At 41.0% G+C, this 25147-nt stretch overlaps 1 protein-coding gene across 1 annotated transcript in view; it reads right to left on the reverse strand.

The window, feature by feature from the left end:
• Nucleotides 1-25147, reverse strand: part of WDR36 (WD repeat domain 36) — an 87467-nt gene that overhangs the window by 28174 nt on the left and 34146 nt on the right. The window contains exons 13-15 of the mRNA XM_089684743.1: nucleotides 18600-18714; nucleotides 8606-8771; nucleotides 425-533 (exon numbers count right to left, since the gene is read on the reverse strand). Of these exons, the coding sequence (XP_089540869.1) occupies nucleotides 425-533; nucleotides 8606-8771; nucleotides 18600-18714 (390 nt within the window). The remainder of the gene's footprint in view (nucleotides 1-424; nucleotides 534-8605; nucleotides 8772-18599; nucleotides 18715-25147) is intronic.

Below are 25147 nucleotides of genomic sequence, written 5' to 3' on the forward strand. Positions count from 1 at the left end.
ATAACCACCAGGATTACAGAAGTTAGTGTCCTTAGAGGGTATAAAGTAAATGCCCCTGGTTCTCCTGTTGCAGTGAACCTATCAGAAGTGTGGTACCAAGACATTTTAAAAATTATTTTTATGGCAATTAAAAAGCACAGGACAAGGGATATTGCCAGCAAATCTTCCTTTTAATCTAAAGATATTTTTTTTTAAGGTGGGTTAAGATATACTTTAACTGTTAAGAAAAATATCCTTTAAGATTCTAATTATTAAAAATGCGCCCACTACCAAAAATAATAGTGATTACATTTCTTTTATATCTGCTTATTATGAAATACTTTTTTTTTTTTTTTTTTAGTTCCAACAGAAGTAAATTATAGAGATATTGACTCAGAACATTCTATCTAATGTTACAAAGGGAGTGGATAACCTGCAATCTTACCATGTCATTTATCTTGCCATTGTGTCCAGGGAACCGTCTTACAAGTTTCCGTGTTTCAATGTCAAAAACGTTAATGCTGAAGTCATCCAGAGAAACCGCCAACATTCCACTGTGAAAATTCAGAACACACAAAATTATAGAACAAGCTAAAACAATGGTGATTATCATTGCTTTTCCAAATACCCTTAAAACTAGTTCAACTATTTTTGGCACTTGAAGTTTCATTAAGCCAAACAGTCTTAAAAAGCATTATCTTTACCTTTTATGAGCTTTTCATCATTTAACTTTGAATCATTTGTAAATACCTGATTGACCTGGACATTTTCCTGCTATCTGTGGCAATGTTATCATAGCTGATTCTCTGGCTGTTGAGCTGCAATTCTTGTTGTGCATGCTCTACCAATACCCTGAGAGAAAGCCATTCACTTTCTCCTTTACCCTGTGGAAGGTAATCAGTTCGACTATCTTCATCGATTTGAAGATGGCTCCAGCATTTTAAATGACAGCTCCTCCTACTCCACTGCTATCTGTTCCGCACAATTACTCCTGTTGGGCAGCTTCAGCAAGGATAATTTAATGGAGGCTTCTTCCCCTCTTGTCACCCAACGTGAGAGACACTGCAGGGCTTGAGGGGCAGGTCCAAGAGTGTAGGAGCCTTGCTGCCAGTCTATAGTAGCAGTGTGCTAGCTTTATCTTAGTCATACAGTACAGAACATAGGACCTATAATCATAGACCACGAGAAATTCCCCAAGCAATAAATTGAGGGGTTGGCAAAAAAAAACAGTAAACAGCTACAAACAGGCTAACGAAAAAAGGATCAACAGACCTGTAACTCTTAGATGTACAAGCACCTTGCATCTGAAGATAAAAATCAACAGAGGCCTGGAGATCCACCCGGTAAAACTGAGAAAGTATGAAGAGAAGACCAGGTGGCTTTGCAAAGCTACAGGAAGGATGCATGCAAAATCTGAGAACACTGATATTGGTTCAGGGATTTTAAGCCCCAAACTAGACAAATTCCTCCATTCAGCTTTGGGATCATGAGCAGGTTTGAGTAATACCCTTTGAACCTTCTTTCTGCAGAAATTGGGATTACCATTCCTTGGGCCTGAAGCTGATTCAGTGCATTTCACACTTTTGCCTGCTTTTGAGGTGAAGCTAGCAAATTGGAGGGCAGGGATCAAATTTCTATTTTATAGCCTCTGGAAATGACAGATTGGACCCAGAGGTCCAGAACTTTTCTGATCCAAACTAGCATGAAAGTCAACAGATGTCTCTCCTCATAAAAAGAGCTTCTGGATGGGCTTGGAGTGTTTTGCGATCCAAGGATTGCAACAAAGGATGGATTTGCCTTGCACTTGGAGGAGAAAATCTAAGAAATAAAAAAAGACCCCTTTCGGTGAGTGGAGCTAGTAGCTGTAGTAGTAGTAATAGGCTTAAGCTTTTTGTGGTGTAGAATTCTCCACCCCCTCCCCTCCCAGTAACTTCCTTGATAAACTAACCAAAGCATTTACAGTCAAAGGACATGTGTAAGATACATCTTTTACAAACAGATGCAGTAGACCAAGCTTTTAACCACAAAATTCTGGCAGATGTGCAAAGAAATCAGTATCATTCTAGGATATCAAACACAAAATAGCGGCGCAGAGGGCATGAGCTGCAATTGTTCTAGGAAAACAAAGTCTCCAAACGTAGAATCATTGTAATTATAGAATTTGACTAGTAGACTATGGAGAATCTGGCAAATGGATATAACGAAAATGACCATTTAAGGCAGAATCAAATCAGCGAGCACAAAGGATACCATCATAAAAGGACTCAAAGTGCTTGTTGACTGAATCTATAAAGTGGTTGTGAACCCTTTCATATTACCCAGTGAAATGACTGGCCTCAGGTGTTACACAGAGAGGAAAGAAATCCTCCTACATAAGCTGTACCTGTCTGTCTATCTGCAGTCTTCTCTTCTCTACATCCGTTTAAATTTCTGAATTTAGACAGAAAGGTAGGTGCACAAGGCTACTTTGTCTCTGAGGAATTAGGAATGGCTCCTTACAAGAGAGCTGCTAGTTCACAGGCACTTCTGCACCAAAAGGAAGGGCTGCGTTTTATCTTTAACCACCTGCCTACTGGGCACTTTCAATACCAAATTAAAAAAGAAAAAAGCGCCACTTACAAAAAACACCAAAGTGTCAGCAGCATATCCCACCCAAAATAAATTTTGGCAACAATAATCAAAATTAAAAGGTATGCGCTAATAACAAACTTATACAAAAGTGTATGTCATCATCCAAAAAACATTAGTGTTTAAATAAATTATAGTGTCCAAACATAAATTAGTGTCCAAAAAAATATATATATCTTCAGTGACTTGAACCAATTGTGAGAAATCCACCACCAAAGGAGATTAAATAAACTCACCAGAGCTAATGGCTGGTCAGATTATAAACCAGCAACAGCGCTTGTGCTCTGGGAGCAATGAACCCGATGTCCAAATAGATATGGTGATGTTTCAGATACTTCCAGATAATAATCACAGCCAAACAACTTTGCAGCCCAAGCGCTTATGATGAACTTCTCCACTCTTTCTCATACCTCCATGAGAGCATGCAGTACACTCAGGGACAAAAAAGAGAACATAATGGTGCAATACGTTTTTTTCATTTATCTCTTTAATAAAAAAGGTATAAGGAAACTCACAAACAAGGTGTCCAACAGACACCAGCTTCAATCGCAAAAAAGGGTTGAGATACAGTTAACGCTCACCGCAGATCTCTCCCATACAGCACAGACCAGCAAGGCTCTCTAACGTCCACATCAAATAGGCTACGCCCAACCGGTTTCGTCACACCGACGTCATCAAGGGGCCGCCCCTTGATGACGTCGGTGTGACGAAACCGGTTGGGCGTAGCCTATTTGATGTGGACGTTAGAGAGCCTTGCTGGTCTGTGCTGTATGGGAGAGATCTGCGGTGAGCGTTAACTGTATCTCAACCCTTTTTTGCGATTGAAGCTGGTGTCTGTTGGACACCTTGTTTGTGAGTTTCCTTATACCTTTTTTATTAAAGAGATAAATGAAAAAAAACGTATTGCACCATTATGTTCTCTTTTTTGTCCCTGAGTGTACTGCATGCTCTCATGGAGGTATGAGAAAGAGTGGAGAAGTTCATCATAAGCGCTTGGGCTGCAAAGTTGTTTGGCTGTGATTATTATCTGGAAGTATCTGAAACATCACCATATCTATTTGGACATCGGGTTCATTGCTCCCAGAGCACAAGCGCTGTTGCTGGTTTATAATCTGACCAGCCATTAGCTCTGGTGAGTTTATTTAATCTCCTTTGGTGGTGGATTTCTCACAATTGGTTCAAGTCACTGAAGATATATATTTTTTTTTGGACACCAATTTATGTTTGGACACTATAATTTATTTAAAACACTAATGTTTTTTGGATGATGACATACACTTTTGTATAAGTTTGTTATTAGCGCATACCTTTTAATTTTGATTACTGGGCACTTTCACCCTCTTCTTGCCCAAGCCAATTTTCAGCTTTCAGCACTGTTGAACTTTGAATGACAATTGCACGGTCATGCAACACTGTACCCATATGATATTTTTATAATTTTTTTTTTAGACAGATAGAGCTTTCTTTTGGTGGTATTTAATCACCACTGGGTTTTTTTATTTTTTGATAAACAATCCAAAAACAACTGAAAATTTTGAAGAAAAAAAAAATTTTTTTCTTTGTCTCTGTTTTAAAATTTTGTAAATTAGTAATTTTTCTCCTTCTCTGATGTACACTAATGAGGCTGCAGTGATGGGCACTGATGAGTAGGCACTGATGGGCATTGGACAGCAATCACTGGTGGGCATTCACAGACATCACTGATGGACATTGAAAGGCAGTACTCATATGGCACTGACTGGAAATGTTAGGCAGAACCGTTAGGCGGCACTGATTGGCAGCTCAGATGGGCACTGATATGTGGCACTGATGTGCACAGACAGCTGGCATTGATGGGCAATGACAGGTGGCACTGCTGGGGCTACACTGATCATTAGGGCCTTGATGATCAGTGTAGATGTCCCCTCTGAGGAATGCCAGTTACATGCTCTCCTCTCCTCACGAGCGGTCAGCGTGACAGCTTGTGAAGAGAGAAATGCCAATACCCGGCATTTCCTTATTTACATGCGATCAGCTGTGATTGGACACAGCCGATCACACGACAGAGCCGAAGTCATCGGCTCTTTCCGTTGATCGGTGATCCGCTGTGTCCCAGGGCCACAGTGCACCAACGATCAGCGTGCACGCGTGGTTAGAGTGGGAGCACGTCATATGACGTCCTCCCAGAAGGAGAAAACCACCTTGCGCCCGTCATTTCCTTATATGGCGGGCGGGAGGCGGTTAAAGATAAAGCCTGAGAAGAGCAATGCTTATTTTTGAGGAGGCAGAAACCCCCAGGAATGGTATTTAGGAACCTTTTGTTGTGGAAGAAACATGTTCCCTCTTGTAACATCTTTAAAGAATTAGTCAAGTGCTTCAACAAACAGATGTCTTCCTTCTAAGGGCATGTGAGGTGAGGACACAAGCAGAATCAGCTGGCTAGACTTTAGCCATAGGATTCTATGCATATACAGTACATCCAGAAAGTATTCACAGCGCTTAACTTTTGCCACATTTTATGTTATGTTACAGCATTAATTAATTAAATTCACTTTTTTCCTCAACATTCTACAAACAATACCCCATGATGACAATGTGAAAGAAGTTTGTTTTGAAATCTTTGCAATTTATTAAAAAAAAAACAACAAAAAAACAAAAACAAAAAACATGTACATAAGTATTCACAGCCTTTGCTAAATACTTTGTTAAAGCACCTTTAGAACCAATTACAGCCTCAAGTCATTTTGAGTATGATGCTACAAGCTTGGCACACCTATTTTTGGGCAATTTCTCCCATTCTTCTTTGAAGTACCTCTCAAGCTAAGGTTGGATGGGGAATGTTGGTGCACAGCTATTTTCAGATCTCTCCAGAGATGTTCAGTCGGGTTCAAGTCTGGGCTCTGGCTGAACTACCACAACGCTGTGGAGTGCTGTTGTAGTTCATTGAGTCTCCCTGTCAGTAAGTATCTGCTTGCCTGTAGAACACCTGCATGGCACCAGAAATCTGCTGATCGCTGGTGCAATGCTTTAGAGGCTCTAGAAACAAAAAATAATAAATGCATTTTTTTTTTTACCTGCAAAAAAATGGACATTATTTTTTGTTAAAAGGTGGACTTATATTTTAAAATACAGTGTTCAGCATAAATGAGTACACCCCAACAGATCTGTCAGAAAACCTTTACTTTCCTATAAACATTCTCTGTGGGACACTATACTACAAAATACTCCCACAAATGCGGGCCATTGATTGCAAACAAGATTTGTTCATTTGCACACACAAAAAAGTATTTTTCCTAACAAATTCATTCAAGACCATGTTGCAAAAATCAATACATCTGAATTAAAGTCTTAGGAGCAAAGCTAAATTTTAGACAACAAAATCCTAATGAACAAGGATTCAATTACAGGTGAGTCTAATTATTCATTAAACAGGTGTCCAGCAGACAGCTGATTATAAAAGGGTGTTACTTAAAGAAAACCCCTTGCCATTTCATTCTGTCAGCAATGGCACCACATGAAAGAGAAATGTCACAAGGCCTGAGAAAGAAAATTTCTTTACACAAGAAAGGTGAAGGCTACCAGAAGATCAGTAAAGTTTTACTTGTCAGAATAGTGTAGCAAAAGTGATAGAAAAATTTTACAAAGATGGAACTGCAACCATCTCTCAGAGACGTCCAGGCTGTCCATGGAAGTTAACACCTCGACAGGAGCATCTTCTGATGAGAAATGTTGAAGAAAATTGCCATGCAGGTTCACTGTAGTCAAACTGGGGTGATTGCTTCCTGACACAATATTGCGTAAAGTGCAGAGAAATGTCATGCATGGGTGTAGTCCATACAGGAAGCCTCTCCTAAAGCCCATGCACAAAAAAGCCTGGGTATAATTTGCCAGGGCCCATGCTGAAGAAGAAGACTACTACTACTACTGGGACTGTGTACTCTGAAGTGATGACCAAGATAAAATGTTTTGGAACTGATGGCTTCAAAATTGTATATCGTTGCAAAGGTGAGTACAAAAAAAAATAATAATGGTGCCTACAGTGAAACATGGTGGTGGCAGTGTACGTCTGTGGGGCTGCATGATATGCGCTGCTCTATTTTGAAAGAGATGATGCTACCATCACTCCGTGCCCTTGGACGTCATTCATTTTTCCAAAATGACAATGATCCAAAACACTCATCTAAGGCCACTGTTGCATTTCTGAAGAAGAACAGAGTGAAAGTTATTTACTGGCTGAGTATGTCTCCTGATCTGAACCCAATCGAACCCCTATGGGGAATTCTGAGGAGCCAAGCTAAGCATCATACTGCATCCTGCATCCAGGCTCTAAAAGAGGTCATTCTTGAAGAATGGAAAAAGATCAATGTTGCCAACTTGTCCATTACATGCCTAGAAGACTTGGTGCTGCCCTAACAAATCACGGAGGTCATACAAAATTACTAGATGTAGTAGTTTTTGTTGTATTAATTTTTGCAACAAATAATTTGAGTAAAACTGAAGCTTTTGTAATCTATATTATTAACCTTACTTTCATGTAATGGGCTAAACAAATGTTCTATAAAAACGGAGTATTGTCAGAATTTTGGAAATTGTTCTTGTGTTCATTGAGATATTGATTAAAATCTTACTTTTAAAAAGGGGTGTACTCATTTATGCTGAGCAATGCAGGGTACTGCACCAGTGCATGGGAAGAGTAATTACTCTGAGCAGTCTGAGTGCATTGCAGACCTTCTGCAGAGCAAATGTTTGCCGGAGCTTATGTCACGGTTCCCGCCATTGCTATTAGTGAGGGCATTTCCCTATGGGCTACTCATGGAGTAGGGTTTAAAAAAAAAAGTATATGCCCATGAAGGAGTATGCAGCAACCTGGGTGCAGACGATCCTGTAGCTGTTCTTGTGGCAAAAGGGCAGTAGAAAATGTCTGAGTACCTTATAGAGGGCTGAAGGAGGAAGTGGTGGTAATAATAGTTGTGACCTGTGGCATGATATAACGCCTTAGTCATCCACTGGTAACTATGCTCTGAATGGTGGAAATTTACCAGCAAATTTATAGTTTAATGCTGCATGTGAATAAATTTATACACGATTTCCAGTTTGCTTTTATTTTTAATTCAGAATACATACCAATTTTGAAAACCTGTAATAATTGAGGCTATAGTATTGGTCCAGTACAGGTTCAGCAATACATGTTGCTGTTCCCTAATCAGGGTGCAGGCTTTGCCGGTCGACAGTGGGCATGACCACAGAGGGGTCATCAGAGTCTGGATTCTACGGCAACAGGGATGGATCACAGGTCCAGGCAAGGCGCTGGATCTGTAAAGGGAATAGGTCCCCCACCTTTGGACACTAGCAAAACACTGAGGTCTTGCAGAGATGGGTAGGGTTATCGGAGTACGGCTGGGAGGTGGGGTGGTATGGGGGTAGTGGGAGAGTGGGTGGTATCGTGTCCAGCAAAGCTTTGCCACTCGTCTAATCTACTGAAGATACCACCCATAAAACCAGGGCCTATGAATACCCAGTGTGTCCTTTATTATACAATTAAAATATCTTCATTGACTTAGTCTTGTGATGTGCTAGCCAGCACAATTATGCTTTAGGCTTAATTCACACGAGCATATGCATATTTTCTACATAAATGTAGGCACTTGGTGGCAGAGCTAGGAGAAGATCCTGTGTAAAATTAGCACCTAAAGTGCATGCACTTAGATGTGTACAATTCTTCTAATGATTACATGTGTAAATGTGTAAAACTTGCAGATATTTATGGCTAGCCACACACAGCCATGTTCTACGTTTTGTATGACGTTAAACGCGCTGCACATTTTCATTTGTAGACACAGCTGTGTGTGTATAGCCCAACTCCCATCAATTCCTATAGTGCGCGTTTAGATATGTACACATGTAAAAGCAGCATTTTAGATGCCTGTGTGAATGAGCCCTTACAGAGCTTTTATGGGTTTTATAAAACCGCATAATAATTTGCAGAAAACTGAAAAGCATACACTAATGTTTCATTTACCTCTCTCTATGGAGCAACATGGCTGTTGGAGAAATATTGAGGTCTGTGGTCCAAATTAACTCTTTTGTCTTGAACTTCCAAAACTTGATTAATTGGTCGCTGCCAGCTGTGATCGTCATTTGGTTTAAGCCATCTACAGCCACCCCTCTGACTGAGCCATCATGGGCTAAAGGCAAGAGACACAAATTTATGACGTGAACTGATCTACACACAAAAAAACAGACAGCCTGGTATCACCCACGCTTACACCAAATCCAACAAATACATTCACAAAATATTTGCATAATACATGACAAGTGTATTTTTATTTTGCTTTATTTCTGCTCTTTTGAGCAGACTAAAAACCAAGAATTACTCTTACCATGTCATGTTTCCATGACAGTCAACCCAGAAACTGCTCTTCCCACTCAATCAGGGCACAGAGAAGAATTCAAAGTCCCTCCTCACCTTCTCAGTGCCTGAATAGTCATGGTATTGGGAGGGAATACTGGCTGCCATGGAGAAACCTTAGGAACAAGACTACCAGTAAAAGTAATCCTGGATTTCCTCCTCCTCCTCGATAGCCAAATGGGATGTAATGATCAATCCATCAAGGTGGGTCCACAGCCAATGTCATCTTGAACCCACAGGACAAGTCCAGGTTCACCAACTAATCTAAATGTTACTGCTTCATGAAAGTATTTTTTGAAGCCTTTGTTTCCCTGGGGAAACGCAACAAATAGGTAGAATTTAACCTTCTAATCTACTGAACTAAAAAACAACCTATTAAAATGTTTACATTATGCTTTGCTAATTCAAATGGGAAGACAGGCTGGAGCTTCAAGTACCAATTTAGGGTGTCAGAGGAAAGTGGGGAACTTTTGACTTAACTGTAAATTCCATATCCTGGAGTACAGTACAAGACACAGGCTAGTTATTCATACACCATTGGTTATCAGCTTGTACCTTCAGGTGATTGGACATTGGCAAGCTTTTGAGGATTATGTTCCCCTGGGGTACCTCCCCTATAACCTGTATCAACTCCATGAGTCCTCAGTTTTGAAGTAAGCAATGAAGAGTAAAAAGCAGGGTTTAGGAAGGGTGGCCCATGTCCTACTCTGTTCTCCAAGTTATGGAATTTACAAGTAAGCCAAAATTTTTCTTTTCTTAATTGTATAGGTCACAGGTAAGTTATTAATACACCATGGGATGTCCCAAAGCAATGAAAATAAGGGTGGACAACAACTAGGCAACAGAACTGTGCCAACAGATGCAAAAACAAAGGGGTTAAAAATTCAGGTTCAGAGTACTGCTGCAAGAACCTTGCAGACAAAGGCTGTCTCAACTGAACACATAAATGGTAAAACTTTGAAGAAGTGTGAACAGAAGACTAGATGGCCGCCTTACAGAGTTGGGCGATAGAGCCTTGGTGCATAAAGGCTCAGGAAAGTTCTGGTTAAGTGTGTGTGATAGGAGGTGTGTTTTAGAGCATAAGCTCTAGTAATTAAGAAGTTCCTTATCCACCTAACAATTGTGGATTTTTTTTTGAAGCATGGTGTCCATTGTGAGGTCTAGAGGATAGAACAAATGGACAAAATGGTCTAATTGAAGAAGTAACTTTTAGGCACATACTAATGGCTTTGGCAATGTCCAAGCAATGCAGAATGAATTCCATTGGATACTTTGGAACAGGGCACAAGGATGGAAGAACAATGGCCTCATTAAGATGGACGAAACCACCTTTGGATGGAAGGTCTAGACGTAATACCTTGCCATTGTGAAGTATGAGTACAATCTCTTTACAGGAAAGAAGTTCTGGGATACATCTAGCAGAAATGATGGCCACCAGAAGAGAGACCTAATTAGTAAGAGACTCCAAGGGAGTATTCCTAAAGGGCTCAAAAGGGAGATTTTTGCAAGGCGAAGGAACCAAGTTATGTTGCAAAGAGGGTCTGATACGAGAAACACCTTGAATAAAAGGATTTTTATTAGGAAATGTGAAACTATAGGCCTTTGGAAAAGGATGGACAAAGTCAGAAGGTGCCAATTTAGGGTGCTGAGAGCCAGATGTTGGTCAAGACTTGTTTCTGGGAAGATCAGAATGCCAGGTACAGATTAATCTCTTTGATTAAACTGCTGCACTCATACAAGGTGAAGTAAAATTTCCAGGTGCAATAATAAATCTTCTGGGACATACTGCAACTTTTCCTGCCTTCAGCAAGGTAGCAATCAGACTGAAAAATCCCTTTATCCTTTAAATGGCATGGCTGTTGAACCCTAGGTCTTAACGTCAGAGACTGCTATGCAGGTTGGAATGGAGGGCCATGAGATACATCAAGATCAGATCTGGTCTGTTGGGCAAGGGGTACCCTGCAAGGAAAATCAGTAAATCTGTGCATCATGGTCTTCTGGGCGATTTTGGTGCCTGAAGAATCACTGTCTTCCTCTCTTGCTCTCTTTTTATGGAGCAGGCAATGTAGAATTCTCACTGGAAAGATGCCTGGACTCAGATGACAGGCCATCGAAGGCCAGAGCTAGAGGATCCCTGGGTCTGTATACAAAGGTACTTTGAGGTTGTAGATTGCATCTGGAATCCATCCTTTTGACATATCAGATTGAACACATCTAAATGAAGAGACCAATACCCATGGTCCAAGCATGGTAGCTGAGATAATCCATTTACCAATTGTCCACTCCTGGGATGTGGATCACAAAAAAAAAAAAAAGAAAAAAAAAAGCTATTTACGAGAGAATCTGCTTTGCTTCCTTCAAGACAACCAGGCTCCTTGTGTCCCCTTGATGGCTGACATATCCTACTGTGGTGGCATTGCCTGACTTCACCTAAATTGGTATGCATTAGAAGCAGGGGCCTAGTGATTGTGAGACAACCTGACAGCTCTGAGCTCCAAAATGTTGCTGAGTTTCTTCTTCTCCCTTGAAAATGTTCCTTGAACTGTAAAGAAGTGAAAGACTTCTCTGCAGCCTGGCAGACTTGGGTCTATTTTACGAACCTTTCCATTGTAGGGAAGGAAGGGTCTTCCCACTGTTAGAGTTGAAGTGGTGAATGGCCAGGCCAAGACATTTCTTGTTTGAGGGGATAGAAGCATGGGAGGACCCTGGGAAAGAGCCTGCTTTTTCCATGCTCATAGAATGTTTAGCTAGAGAGTTCTTGAATGGAATCGGGCAAAGGGCCCTGCAACCATGAGACCCAGACTCTCATAGTGAATCTCATTGTGGGATTTCTTTTGGATTTCAGTTGTCAAACATGAACTCTTAGAGCAAAAGTTGATCACCCAGCCAAAGACCTGAAGTAGTTGGATTGTTTTTGGACATTTGCTAAGGCGTTTCAAAGGGGATGCATCATTGAGGAGAAGGCAGTCTAGACCGCAAGTTACCTGGATGCCCTGAGTACTTACAATGGCAAGCAAGGGTGCTAAGATCTTTGGGAACACCCTGGGAGGACAGGACAAACTAAAGAGTCCATGGAAGATTTTTTTTTTTTCCACAAGTTTCTGGAAAATGACAAAAAACTTTTTTTTTTTTTTTTTTACACAAAGTTGTCATTTAAATGAAATATTTATCGCACAAGCCATGGGTAAATGTGGAATTACACCCCAAAATACATTCTGCTACTTCTACCGAGTATGGGGGTACCACGTGTGAGACTTTTTGGGAGCCTAGCCACATACAGGAGCCTGAGATCCAAATGACCACTTTGAAAGCCTGAAGGTGCGTAACTTCCTCATTTCATTTCCTCACTACATATCACAGTTTCGAAGGCCTTGAAATGCCAGGATAGCACCAAACCTCCCAAAACTACCCCTTTTTGGAAAGTAGACACCCCAAGGAATTTAAAAAGAGGCATGGTGAGTATTTTGCAGATCTCATTTTTTCTCACAAGGTTTTGAAAAATAAAAAAAGAAAAGAAAAAATGTTTTTGTTTTTTTTCTTCAATTTTCAAAAACTTGTGGCAACAAATGAGATCTGCAAAATACTTACGATTCTTATCAAATTCCTTGGGGTGTCTACTTTCCAAAAAGTGGTCATGTGGGGGGGTTTGGTGCTATCCTGGCATTTCAGGGCCTCTGAAACTGTGATAGGTAGTCAGGAAGTGTAATGAGGAATAAAGCCCTTTAAAAGCCTGATGGTGCTTATTGGATTTTGGGGTCCTGTACTTGGCTAGACAGCCAAAGCGTCTCTCCCATGTGGTACCCCCATACTCAGGAGAAGTAGCAAAATGTATTTTGGGGAGTAATTCCACATATACCCATGGCATGTGTGAGCAATAAATCATTTAAGTGACAATTCTGTGTACAAAAAAAAAAAAAATTTTTGTTTGTCATTTTCCAAAAACTTGTGGTAAAAAAAATAAAATTCTTCTATTGATTCAACATGCCTCTCAGCAAATAGTTTGGGGTGTCTACTTTCCAAAAACAAGTCATTTTGGGGGGTGGGGCATTTTATGCCCAGCAATTAGAAGTTTATGCCACACACCATTCACTCTTCTAACCACCTGAAGATCAAGCCTTTCCTGACACTTTTTGTTCACATGAAAAAAAATCAGTATTTTTTGCTAGGAAATTAATTTAAATCCCAAACATAATATATTTTTTTAAGCAAGCACCCTAGTGAATAAAATGGTGGGTGCTGCAATTTTGTATGTCACACAGTACTCGTGCAGCAATTTTTCAAACACAATTTAAAAAAAACAAAACACTTTGTTACTTTTAATGTACAAAAACACAAAATATTTGCCAATTATTTGGTAAAATATAAAAGATGATGGTATGCTGAGTAGACAGATACCAAACATGACATGCTTTAAAACTACGCATACTCCGTTCTATGGTGACAAACTGCATACGTTTTTAATATCCATAGGCAACGTTTTAAAAGCCTTTACAAGCTACCATTTTAGATTTATAGAGGAGATCTAGTGTTAGAATTATTGTCCTTGATCTGACGTTTGTGTCGATACCTCACATGCATGGTGCAACCGCTGTTTCCATACTGGCACAGGGTCAACACTCACGAACGCAGATGCGCGCGTGCGCAGGGGAACGAGGGTACTTTTTTTTTTTTTTTTTTTTTTCTTAGATATTTTGAATTTTTAAAATATTTTAACACTGTCCCCTTCATTTTTTTTAATCACTTTTAATGCTATCACAGGGAATGCAAATATCCCCTATAACTTCAATGGGCATTGTCATATATTTTGTTTTGAGAAATCTGGGTTCTATCAGACTCTAGATATCTCCTCTGCCCTTACATTATCTAATCAAACCAAGATCGGTGTGATCAGATGCTTTCCCAATTTACAAATGGTGCTGTTTATAGCCTGTGAAACTGAAGTGATGAAATGCTCGTAGCTTCCGATTTCTTAGACTATAGAAATGATTGGCACCATTCTAGTCTCCAATCAGCTCTATGGTCAGCTGGCAGAAACACCGGCTGTGGAAAGCCGTTGAAGGCAACGGGGGAGGGGGGGCATCGTCTCCCACTACTTGGAAAAGCAGTCCTGCAGCTAATTAGCCACTGGGACTGCTTTTACATGAAAGCTGATCGCCGGCTGAAAAAAACGATACCAGGATGATGCCTGCAGCTGTAGGCATCATCCTGGTATAACCAAAGTCCAGTGATGTATCAGTACGTTGCTGGTCCTTGTTGGGTATACAGTAATACCTCGGATTACGAATTTAATTTGTTCTGCGGGACATTTCGTATAGTGAAGAATTCGTAAACCGAAACACTGTTTCCCATAGGAATGCATTGAAAACCAATTAATCCGTCCAAAGGTAAAAAAAACAGTAAACACTACTAAAATACCGCATGAGTTATTTTATTAACTCAAGCGGTATTTTAGTACCGACAACCCTGTGTTTAAGTTTCAGCTGTCAGCGGGGTTCCCCACCATTAGAATATACTGCCCTGTATCCATCCACTTCTAATGGTGGGCAGACAGTGCCACATGCGCCAGTTCCAAGATTATACAAATGTCTAAATAGTGGCACACTTGAATAAAAATTGTCCACGTATAAGTGGTACCCCATATGGAAAAAGGATGATACCAAGTCCCAAACTATCTTTCCACTACTCCCCATGTAGTCTGGGTATCTGGGGGGCTCCAAAACTTATAAGTAAAGCCTGCTGCCCTCCCACAGGTCTTCTACATCTTGACCCCATATCTGGCACACTTGCCGGGGAGAAATTGTTTGAATGCAAGGTGGCCAGAAAAATTAATGAGGGACTCATCAACGCAGATGTTTTGCTGGGGAGTATAGACATCTGCAAATTTTAAGTTAAGGTGATTTACGAGGGGTTGAATTTTATGTAGCCGGTCAAATTCAGGGTTACCCCGAGGACGACAGAGTGTATTGTTGTTGAAATGCATAAAACACATTATACGCTCACATCTATGCCTGGCCATGGCAGTGGAGAACACGGGCATATAATGAATCGGGTCTGTGGACCATGACCAATACAACTGCAATTCATTTTTTTTTAGTAATGCCCATGTTGAGGATTAGGTCCAAAAAAAAGTTTAAATTCGGAAACCGTAATGAGTTTCCATGCGAATAGTCTGGCAAAGTTTGAATCTGGGTTGGCAGCGATAAACGGTTGTGCATATAAATTGCTTTGATCCACAATCAAAGCATACAGATCTTCCGTGAAAAACCACTCCAAAAAATAAAGGGGAGTAGTTAAATTTGCTATTTCCACCTGGATTCCGGGTTGGGCAGTGAATGGGGGAAGTACGGGGACTGCAGAAATTGTGGGCTGCCAAATCGGGATTCGGAATCGGGATTCGGTAGGATAATAGGGGCTCTACATGCCTGTGTGTGAATTCTTGGTGGTTGCGGGACAATACTTGTGCTCATCACCGCACCAGCTTGTACTGCACTTATGGGACTGGCCACGTCACCAAGTGATACTGCAGTGCTGGTATTATTATTACACAGGATTTCTATAGCGTCAACAGTTTGCTCAGCGCTGTACAATATAATGGGAGACAATACAGCAACAATGCAGTTCAATACAAGAGGGTTAGGAGGGCTCTACCCCTTGGAGCTTACAATCTAAGAGGAATGTGAAAGACCAGGAAGTACTAGGCCACTAGTACTCGACAGTTAACCAAAAGGTAGCGCAGCACTAGTACTGGCACTCTGCTGCGTATGAGTCATCAAAATTTAGCAGCAAGTGCAAACAGAGATCAGGCCTGATTCTGCAAACACTGCGGTTTTGTGTGCAATGTATCAAGGTATCAAGTGACAGTGACCTACTGACACTGCACTTGCTGGGGGAGAAGGGGGGGGCTAAGCGTAGGGGCTAAACGCAGGTGCTGGCAGGTGCCGGGGCTGATCACGCTAACGCTGCATTTTGGGGGACGCTATACTAATGTGAATGCTGGCATAGTGCTGATCTGATTAAACATATTGATCTGTTCAGACACTATACTAGCAATGGAGGTTTATTGTGTATGAGCGTCTTCCTGGCAATTGAGGGGTTAAATGTGATGACTGGCGTACTGAAGGGCAATCTGACGCTATTGGAGAGGGGCGTGAAAACCACGGGAGTGCAAATTACACACAAACACACACACACATATATAAATATTTCTGTTATAGGGCGGTCAGGAAGCAGTTACATAAGCGGTTTGTGTTATGGAGCTGTGCCATTTTAACTGACAACTGTGCGATCATGCAAAGCTGCACAAACATGAAATTTACATCCTTTTTTCCCCATGAATTGGGCTTTTGGTGGTATTTGATCGCCTGGGCGTTTTTTATTTTTTGCGCTATTAAAAAAAAACAGACAAGTTTGAGAAAAAAAGCCTCTGGAACAGCGAGCGGGGAACTTACAGGGAGCAGAGCCGCACTGAAAACAATGCAGCTGTGCTCTGTGTCACTGTTTGCTGGCAATCGCCGGGACCCGGTGAATGACACCCACAGACGCGATCGGTGCCGCGGGCAGGGCGACCGCCCCCTAGCATGTAAACAAGGATCACGTGTATATACGTGATCCTGCCTATAGGGGCCGCAGTATATGTACTGCGGGCGGTCCCTTAGTGGTTAACTGACAATTGCATAGTCATGCAACACTGCACCCAAATTAAATTTCCATCCTTTTTTTCCCACAAATAGAGTTTCTTTCAGTGGTATTTGATCGCCTGCACATTTTTTATTTTTTGCACTATAAGCAAAAAAAAAAAAAAGACGACAATTTTGAGAACACACAATATTTTGGACTTTTTGCTATCAAACATATCCAGTAAAAAAATTTAACAGAAATCAAATTTCATCATAAATTTAGGCCAAATGTATTCTGCAACGTCTTTGCTAAAAAAAAAATCTCAATACGTGTAAATTAATTGGTTTACGTGAAAGTTCTAGCGTTTACAAATGACGGTATAGATAATGGGATTTTTTTTATTTTTCTACTAGTAATGGCGGCAATCAGCGACTTTTAGCGGGACTGCAGCGGACATTCTGACACTGGGGGGACAACCCCAGTGACACCAATACAATGATCAGTGCTAAAAAAAAAAAAAAAAAAAAAAAAAAAAGCACTGACACTGTACTAATGGCACTGGGCAGGAAGGGGTTAATGTGAGAAGCGATCAAAGGGTTAACTATGTGTTGGGAGTGTTTTACTAGGGGGTGGGGTGCATGCTAAACTGTAAGCACACTGCTCGGGATGGCTGTGCTATGAACAGCCATCCCGAGCAGTGTTCTCCAGCTGACAGGGAGGAAGACTTTGTAAACAAAACAGTCTTCCTCCCCATCGGTGATTGTCGGTAATCACCAGGCGCCCGCGGGTAATTTCCACCTGGGACCTGGTGATTGACATCCGCGGCTGCAAATTGTGGCGTGGGTAGGGAGCGTGCGTACCCCCTACCCGGAGATGCAAAATCACGTACATATATGTGATTTTGCACACAGGTGCCATCCTGTAGCAGTATATCTGCTATAGGGTGGTCCTTAAGCGGTTAACCCCTTCCTGCCCAGTGTCATTAGTACAGTGTCAATGCTTTTTATTATCACTGTATTAAGTGTCACTGGGGATGTCAGTGACAGTCAGTTCCCCCTCAGCGTCAGAATGCCTGCCACAGCCCCGCTATAAATCACAGATCGCCACCATTACTAGTGTAAAAAAAAATAAAAATTCCAGTATATATACTGCCATTTGTAGACGCTATCACTTTCACGTAAGCAAATTTACACGCTTTTTTTTTTTTTTTTTTTTTAAAGCAAAGACATGTAGCAGAATACATTTTGTCTTAAATTTGTGACAAAATTTGAATTTTTTTACTGGATGTGTTTTATAGCAAAAAGTAAAAAAAAAATATTTTTTTTTTCAAAATTGTCAGCCTTTTTTGTTTTGTATAAAAACCGCTGAGGCGATCAAATGCCACCGAAAGAAAGCTCTATTTGTGGGGGGAAAAAAAAGAACATAAATATCATTTGGGTGTGTCGTTGAATGACCGCACAATTGTCAGTTAAAGTAACAGCACAGTATTGCAAAAAAATGGCCTGGTCAGGAAGGGGGGTAAATCCTCTAGTGGGCAAGTGGTTTACTGCAGCAAAAAGTGTCTAAGTAGTGTTTACTATCACTTTAATGCCCTACAAGTTTTATCGCAAGTAGTGTAAATTCGCAGTCATGACTAAAACCACTTCGTACAAAAAAAAAACAAAACAAAAAAAAAAACAGCAGAAATACAGCCTGCTTGTTTGTATCTGGACACTGGAGGGAGGAACAGACACCAGTAGGTTCACCCCTGGCAGATGCACAATCTGTAAAACTGCCTGGACAGTAACATCTTACTGTATGTTTACTCATTTTTCAATTCCTTGGCTATGGAATGGTATTTTTAAATAACCTTGAATTTTAATAAATATATATTTACTATATATATTCTATTTTTTTTTTTTTTTTAATAAAATTTGACATCTACATTTTGGATCAAAATACTTTTCACTTTCACTTAAAGCATAACACAAAACATTCAAGTACTTGCCTGTGCGTTTTCCATAGTTGCCTCTGTGATATCCAGACTGAATATTATACACATCTACCTTGCCATTCGACAGGCCAATCACCACAAAATTGCCACAACTTGTTAGCTCTACAGCCTGAAAGACAAACAGCCACATATTTGATAATTACAACAACACAACCTGGTACACGACCAATTTGAACTCCAAATGCGGCCTGTAGATTACTTCCCTTATATCTACTAGTATTCTGCCTTTACAGCCCTGGGCTATGTAACCCATTCATATGCCCCAACAAGCACGCCAACATTTTACAGTGTTAACCCCTACCTAACAGGGCACATTTTAAAATTGCTTTGGGAAACTTATTTTTCAAAAGACTGTTTTAAACCTGTTTGTAAGGATGTAATTGTAGCAATCAATCACCAAAGATTAGCTCATTGCCATTAATTTTGTCAGTTCTCGTTAGCATTACCCTGTGGACTTGCTTTGGGACTAAACTTAGGGCTGGTGTTGCAACATGAAGCTAAACAAATTGGGGTCAAAATTTGTACAGCCACCAGCAGAAGATAAGCAAACCAGAATCTCAGCCCCCATCATTCTCAGAGTGATCTCTGCCTATATCTCTCTCACGTTACAGACCACCACTAGTACTGATTGAGAACCAAGATGCTGTTTAAAAAATACTATCTCTTGTGCCTTCAAGATAGAAGACTTTTGACAGCAAAAAAAAAAAAAAAAACACCTGTTAACGCTAGGCACTTTTAGTTCTTAAGCATTTTTTAATTTCAATGGCCAGAACAAATTAATATTCTGACCGATGAAATGAAATACGCAAGCACTTGACAGGCCTTACCCCGTTGGAAGAAAAAAAAAAAACAAAAAAAAACGCAGGTTATGACCATTTTTACAGCCGTGAAGGTGCAACTGTAGATCTTCCAGGTGCAAAGCAAACTGGCAGGGAGACTGGAGAAGTGTGGTCTTCATGGAAGATTTGTGGCCAGAAAGCCATACCTCAGTTGTGGACTGAAGAGTTTAAATCCGCTATATCTGGCTGTAACAAAAGGCAGTTTGTTCATTAACCACATCCCGTTCGGCCCATGTATATAAACGGCTGGACGGGAGCAGTGCAGGAGCGGGTGGCCGTTTATAAACGGCCTCCCCGTTCCCTGCTTGTGTGCGCTCCCTGGGACACAGTGGTACACCGATCGTTGTACAGGACCTCTGTGTGAGGTCCGGATCATGTGATCACTGATTGGCCAATCAGTGATCACATGAAAAGTAGTAAGCAAGATGTCACTTTTGACATTATTGCTTACTACGTGTGAAATCTGTGAATGATCACAGAGGTCACATGGTACAAGGCTGTTGTGAATAGCCTTGTACCATGTGACAAGCTGTGACCAATCACAGCTTTCACAGTATTTCTCAATGGCGCCTTCATCACCCCCCCCCACACACAAGTAGTACAGTGTCACTATAGTGACACATTGTACTGCTAGGGTGACCGTATGTAAAAGGAAAAAAAAAAAAAAAAAAACTGTAAAAAAAAAAAAAATTTAGAAAAATTATGATTTTTGGTTATAAACTAATTTGGGGGTTTTTTTTGTACTAAAAAGATAACTGAATAAATTTTGGCCAAGATTTATGAAGAAAGATTATTTGCAAAATTTTATAAGAAAAACACTTTAAAATTTTTGGACTTTTTCATTTATATAGCAAAAAAAGCAAAATAATAAAAATCCCAGTGGTGCATAAATACCACCAAAATAAAGTTTTATCTGTCTCAAAAAAATGCTAAAAAATTCCTATGGGTACAGTGTTGCATGACCGCGCAATTGTCAAAGTGTGATAGCGCTGAAAGCTGAAAATTGTCCTGGACATGAAGGGGGTAAAAGTGTCCGGACTTGAAGTGGTTAGGCCTGGGGAGTGGTACAAGGATGAGTGCCTGCAGGCAACAGTGAAGCATGGTGAAGGTCCCTTGCAGGTTTAGTGCTGCATTTCTGCACAAGGTGTTGGGAATTTGTTCAAAATGAATGGTCTCAATGATGAAAAGGACAGATACTTATCCATCAATAGTATGTAAAGCTTTTTGAGGGAATGGTAAGGGACTCTATAAAGAAATTTGTCTCTGATAAAAGGTATCATAAGCGACAACCAGAATGGATTTATAGAAGTGCCCCCATCCCCCTCCTGAACCATACCAGGCCACATGCCCTCAACATGGAGGGGGTGCTTTGGGGTAGTGCGGCTCCCTTCTCCCAAAGCACCTTGTCCCCATGTTGATGGGGACAAGGGCCTCTTCCACACAACCCTGGGCTGTGGTTGTGGTGGTCTGCGGGTGGGGGGCTTATCTGAATCTGGATGCCCCCCTTTAGCAACGGGGCCCCCAGATCCCGGCTCCCCTCTCCATGTGAATGAGTATGGGCTACATGGTACCACTACCCATTCACAAAAAGAACACTGTAGTGTGAAAAAAGATAGGAGACAGTCTTTGTCAAGTCATTTATTAAAAGAAGGAAAATCAAAGAATGTCCGCCGAAGTAGATCCAACGTCAATCATGATGCCCGCCGCCACCCAAAAAAAAAAAAAAGAAAAAAGAAAAAAAAAAAGGTTATGCTTCCGACGCTGGCTCCCAGCTCTCTGACTGCTTTGCTGGCTTGACAGTTCTTAACTATGTAAAGGGTGGGGCCATCACGTATGACCCCCACCCCTATGTGACATCATTGACCCAGCATGCCCCAGTCGATGTCACACGTGGGTAATGTCACTGGGTGGCCCCGCCCCTTACATAGTTAAGAGTTGTCAAGCCAGGTTCACAGTCAGACAGTGGGAGCCAGAGTCGGGAGTGGAGCCTTTATTTTTTTCCCCCCAGGTAGCCGGCGGGCATTGTGATCAACACTGGATCTACTTCTGGGAACATTTTTTTTTTTTTTTTCCTTCTTTTAATAAAGGACTTGTCAAAGACCGTTTCCCCCCCTTTCCTGACCTGCCGGGCTGCATGCTTGGATAAGGGTCTGGTATGGATTTTGGGCGGGACCCCACTCCATTTTTATTTTTGTTGTGGAGGTTCCCCCCTCCATCCATACCAGACCTGAAGGGCTTGGTATGGATGGAGGGAAGGGGGGGGGGACCACACACCTTTTTATTATTTTTTAATTGACGGCAATGCTTTATTTTACATTCAGGTTTCAGTGGGGAACCCTGCTGACAGCTGAAACATTAACGCATGGTTTTCACAACTAAAGCACTGCATGACTTGATAAAATAACTGATGCAATATTTTAGTTGGTTTTTTTTAGTGAATTCAAACTTTTTTTTTTAAAAAAATGCTATGTGGTATCCTACCGCATACCAGGATGCGGTAAGATACCGCTTAGTGAATTGTGCCCAATTTTATCTATTGCATTATTTGTTGCTAGGTTTAGGGAATAAAAAAAACTTGCCAAATATGTGCAAATCTGCCCAATTTGAGCTACAAAAGTAGCTCCAAAACTTTGAGCTTCAGGTGTTCTGCTTCAGGCGACTTGGAGTGGAGATGTGAACCATCTCCATAGAGTAATTTTGATTTTTTTTTTTTCCCCCTGAGCATTTTGGAGCGTCGAGCTACAAAACGCTCAGGTGTGAATGCAGCCTTAGTTACACAAAGCCACAGGTTTTCTTTGTGCACCATTACAACTTTGTAGCCGCCGGCAACATAAAAAAAAACAATCATGTCATCAGTTGATAAGGACATTGGGCACCTGCACAGCATCCTCTCTTCTCCCTCTCCATCAGCACAGGGGTCACATTAGCTGAGTGAGCAAGAGAAACTGAGGGAGAAGAGAAACAATGAAATACTAGTCAGTACCAGTGTGCAAAGATGTATTTGCTTTGGAAGAATAAATCACGTCTGACATTGGGTGTCCTACATGTGCAGATGTTGATGCGTTCTGTAAAACTTTTAGTTTACTTTTTTACATTTTGTAATGGGTGTGGCAAGCTTTTGCAGGATTTTAAAGGGCGCCACAAGATTGTGCAGAATTTTTAAGGGTGCCTTGACTGTAAAAAGGTTGATAAACACTGGTCTAGAGAAAGGAACCATGGGGAGATTTTGTGCATGTACTATGATTTACTGTTATGTCTTTATATGATACTTCTTTTCATAAATATATGAAAAAAACGTAAAAAGTTAGCTATTTGAATTGTTGTGTTATTTACAATATACCTTTTTCAATATGACAAATCTGCATTTTTTTTATTTAGATAGTGAAAATTATAACCCCATTTCAATTTTATGCGTCATTTGTCTAAGAATATTACCTTTTTCTGTAGGCACAATCAAATTTATTTAAAGTGTCAAGAATTTCCATGGGGTATACTTTTTCATATGACTGAGCATACGGCTTTTGTTGCACACCCCTAAAGAAATTGTCCTGCAGTTCAGCCACAAATACTGTTAGCATTTTGTGGTGCCAGTTTACTCCCTATAGTAGTACCTAAACACTGCCATTATCAAAAGTGAAACAATTGTATTAAACTAAATCCAATGAGCTATGAAACATCCTCAGCAGTGTATCTGTTGTTGCTAAGACATACAGCAATCCCACTCCTGTGAGGAAAGTTGCTACTCAAAGTTCTATCATCCATAATCACTAGAAGTGTATTTGGTCGTAATTGCTGAGCTTGTTTAACGGCCTCCCGCCCGCCATATAGTACAATGACGAGCGCAAGGCGGTTCTCTTGTTCTGGGAGGACGTCATATGACGTCCTCCCATTCTAACCGCTCATGCGTGGCTCTGGGAGCGTGCAGCGATCGGCGGTGCGCTGTGTCCGTCAGACACAGCAGATCACCGATCAACGGAAAGAGCCGAAGATGTCGGCTTAGTCATGTGATCAGCTGTGTCCAATCACAGCTGATCGCATGTAAATAAGGAAATGCCGGTTATCGGCATTTCTCTCCTCACGAGCTGTCACGCTGACAGCTCGAGAGGAGAGGAGAGTCGGTAATCGGCATCCCTCAGAGTGCCCTGATGATCAGTGTGCCCTGATGATCTGTGTAGCCCCAGCAGTGCAACCTGTCGTGTCCATCAGTGCCAGCTGTCAGTGCTCATCCATGCCACCTGCCAGTGCCCACCAGTGCCACATCAATGCCACATTTCAGTGCCTACCAGTGCACATCAATGCCACATATCAGTATCCATCTGAGCTGCCTTTCAGTGCCACCCATCAGTGCTGTCAATCAGTGCCACCTATCAGTGTCCGTCAGTGCTGCCTATCAGTGCCAGCTATCAGTGCCATATATGAGTGCTTCCTTTCAGTGCCCATCAGTTATGCCTGTCAATGCCCATCAGTGCTACCTACCAGTGCCACCTATCAGTGCCCATCACTGCAGCCTCATTAGCGCACATCAGTGAAGGAGAAAAATCACTTATTTACAAAACTTTATAACAAAAACTAAGAAAAAACTTTTTTTTCAAAATTTTCAGTGGTTTTTGGTTTGTTGAAGAAAAAAAAAACCCAGAGGTGATTAAATACCACCAAAATAAAGCTCCATCTGTCACAAAACAATGCTAAAAGTGTCATATGGGTACAATGTTGCATGACCACGCAATTGTCAAAGTGCAACAGCGCTGAAAGCTGGAAATTGGCCTGGGCAGGAAGGGGGTATAAGTGCCCTGTAGGCAAGTGGTTAAGAAATTATTTGAATTTTGCAGAAATCTAGCAGTATTTTTGCCTAATGGATTAGCACATTTTCTACAATATCTGAGATTTGAGTGAGTTTATTTGCACTTGTAATGATGGGTCTGCCTGTATTTCTTGGCTTATGGATCTTTGGCAGCCTACAGAAGTTCCTAATTTCTAAATTATCTGGAATTGCACAGACAAGCTCTGAATGTAGGTGACTTTATAGTGTTTTAATAAGACATTTAATTGTTTAATAAAATCATTAGTGGGATCATAATCCATTTTATGGCAAGTATCAACTACAAGCTGCCTCTTTGTTCCTCTTGTATAGATTTGTTTGTGTCCATGATAACTACTACACCCCTATTTTATCTGCTTGTTTAATGTTGATGGCCTTATTGTTGTGAATTCCCATATAGCGTTTTGTACCTCTTGCTGAATGTATGACGTTGTTGCTCCCTATTCATACCCTACTTCTCAACTTCTTATCTAACTTTCTGGCTTATTAACCTACAGTACATGTGTGTTTTTCCTAATACTTTGCTAAACGTTTTTTCTCAGTAGTGCATGAAACGAGAAGGAGGGAATATGCTAAGAGCTTGGTCCTGAAAATGAAGCGGTTAGGGCAAATGACATGATTTTTGACTTGCCTGTTTTTTTTGTCTTGAAGATCATCATAGTACACAGAAGAGTTAATTGTAATGTCCCACATCCAGGTGATTGGACACTGGCAAATAGAGCTCAACACCCAACACTGCCTCAGTTTTCAGCAAGCAATGGAATGAAACCAGATGTACTTCAAGAAAGGGACCTTACAGGCAAGTAAAAAAAAATCCTGTTTGTTTAGTCATATATCACAGGACACATGCGAGTTAAAGCTGAGCTTCACCCAGAAGGGGAAGT

The sequence above is a fragment of the Staurois parvus genome, unplaced genomic scaffold, assembly GCF_062004578.1.
Source record: "Staurois parvus isolate SC_StPar_1 unplaced genomic scaffold, SC_StPar_1.0 ptg000354l, whole genome shotgun sequence".
In the NCBI taxonomy this organism is placed as follows: Eukaryota; Metazoa; Chordata; class Amphibia; order Anura; family Ranidae; genus Staurois; species Staurois parvus.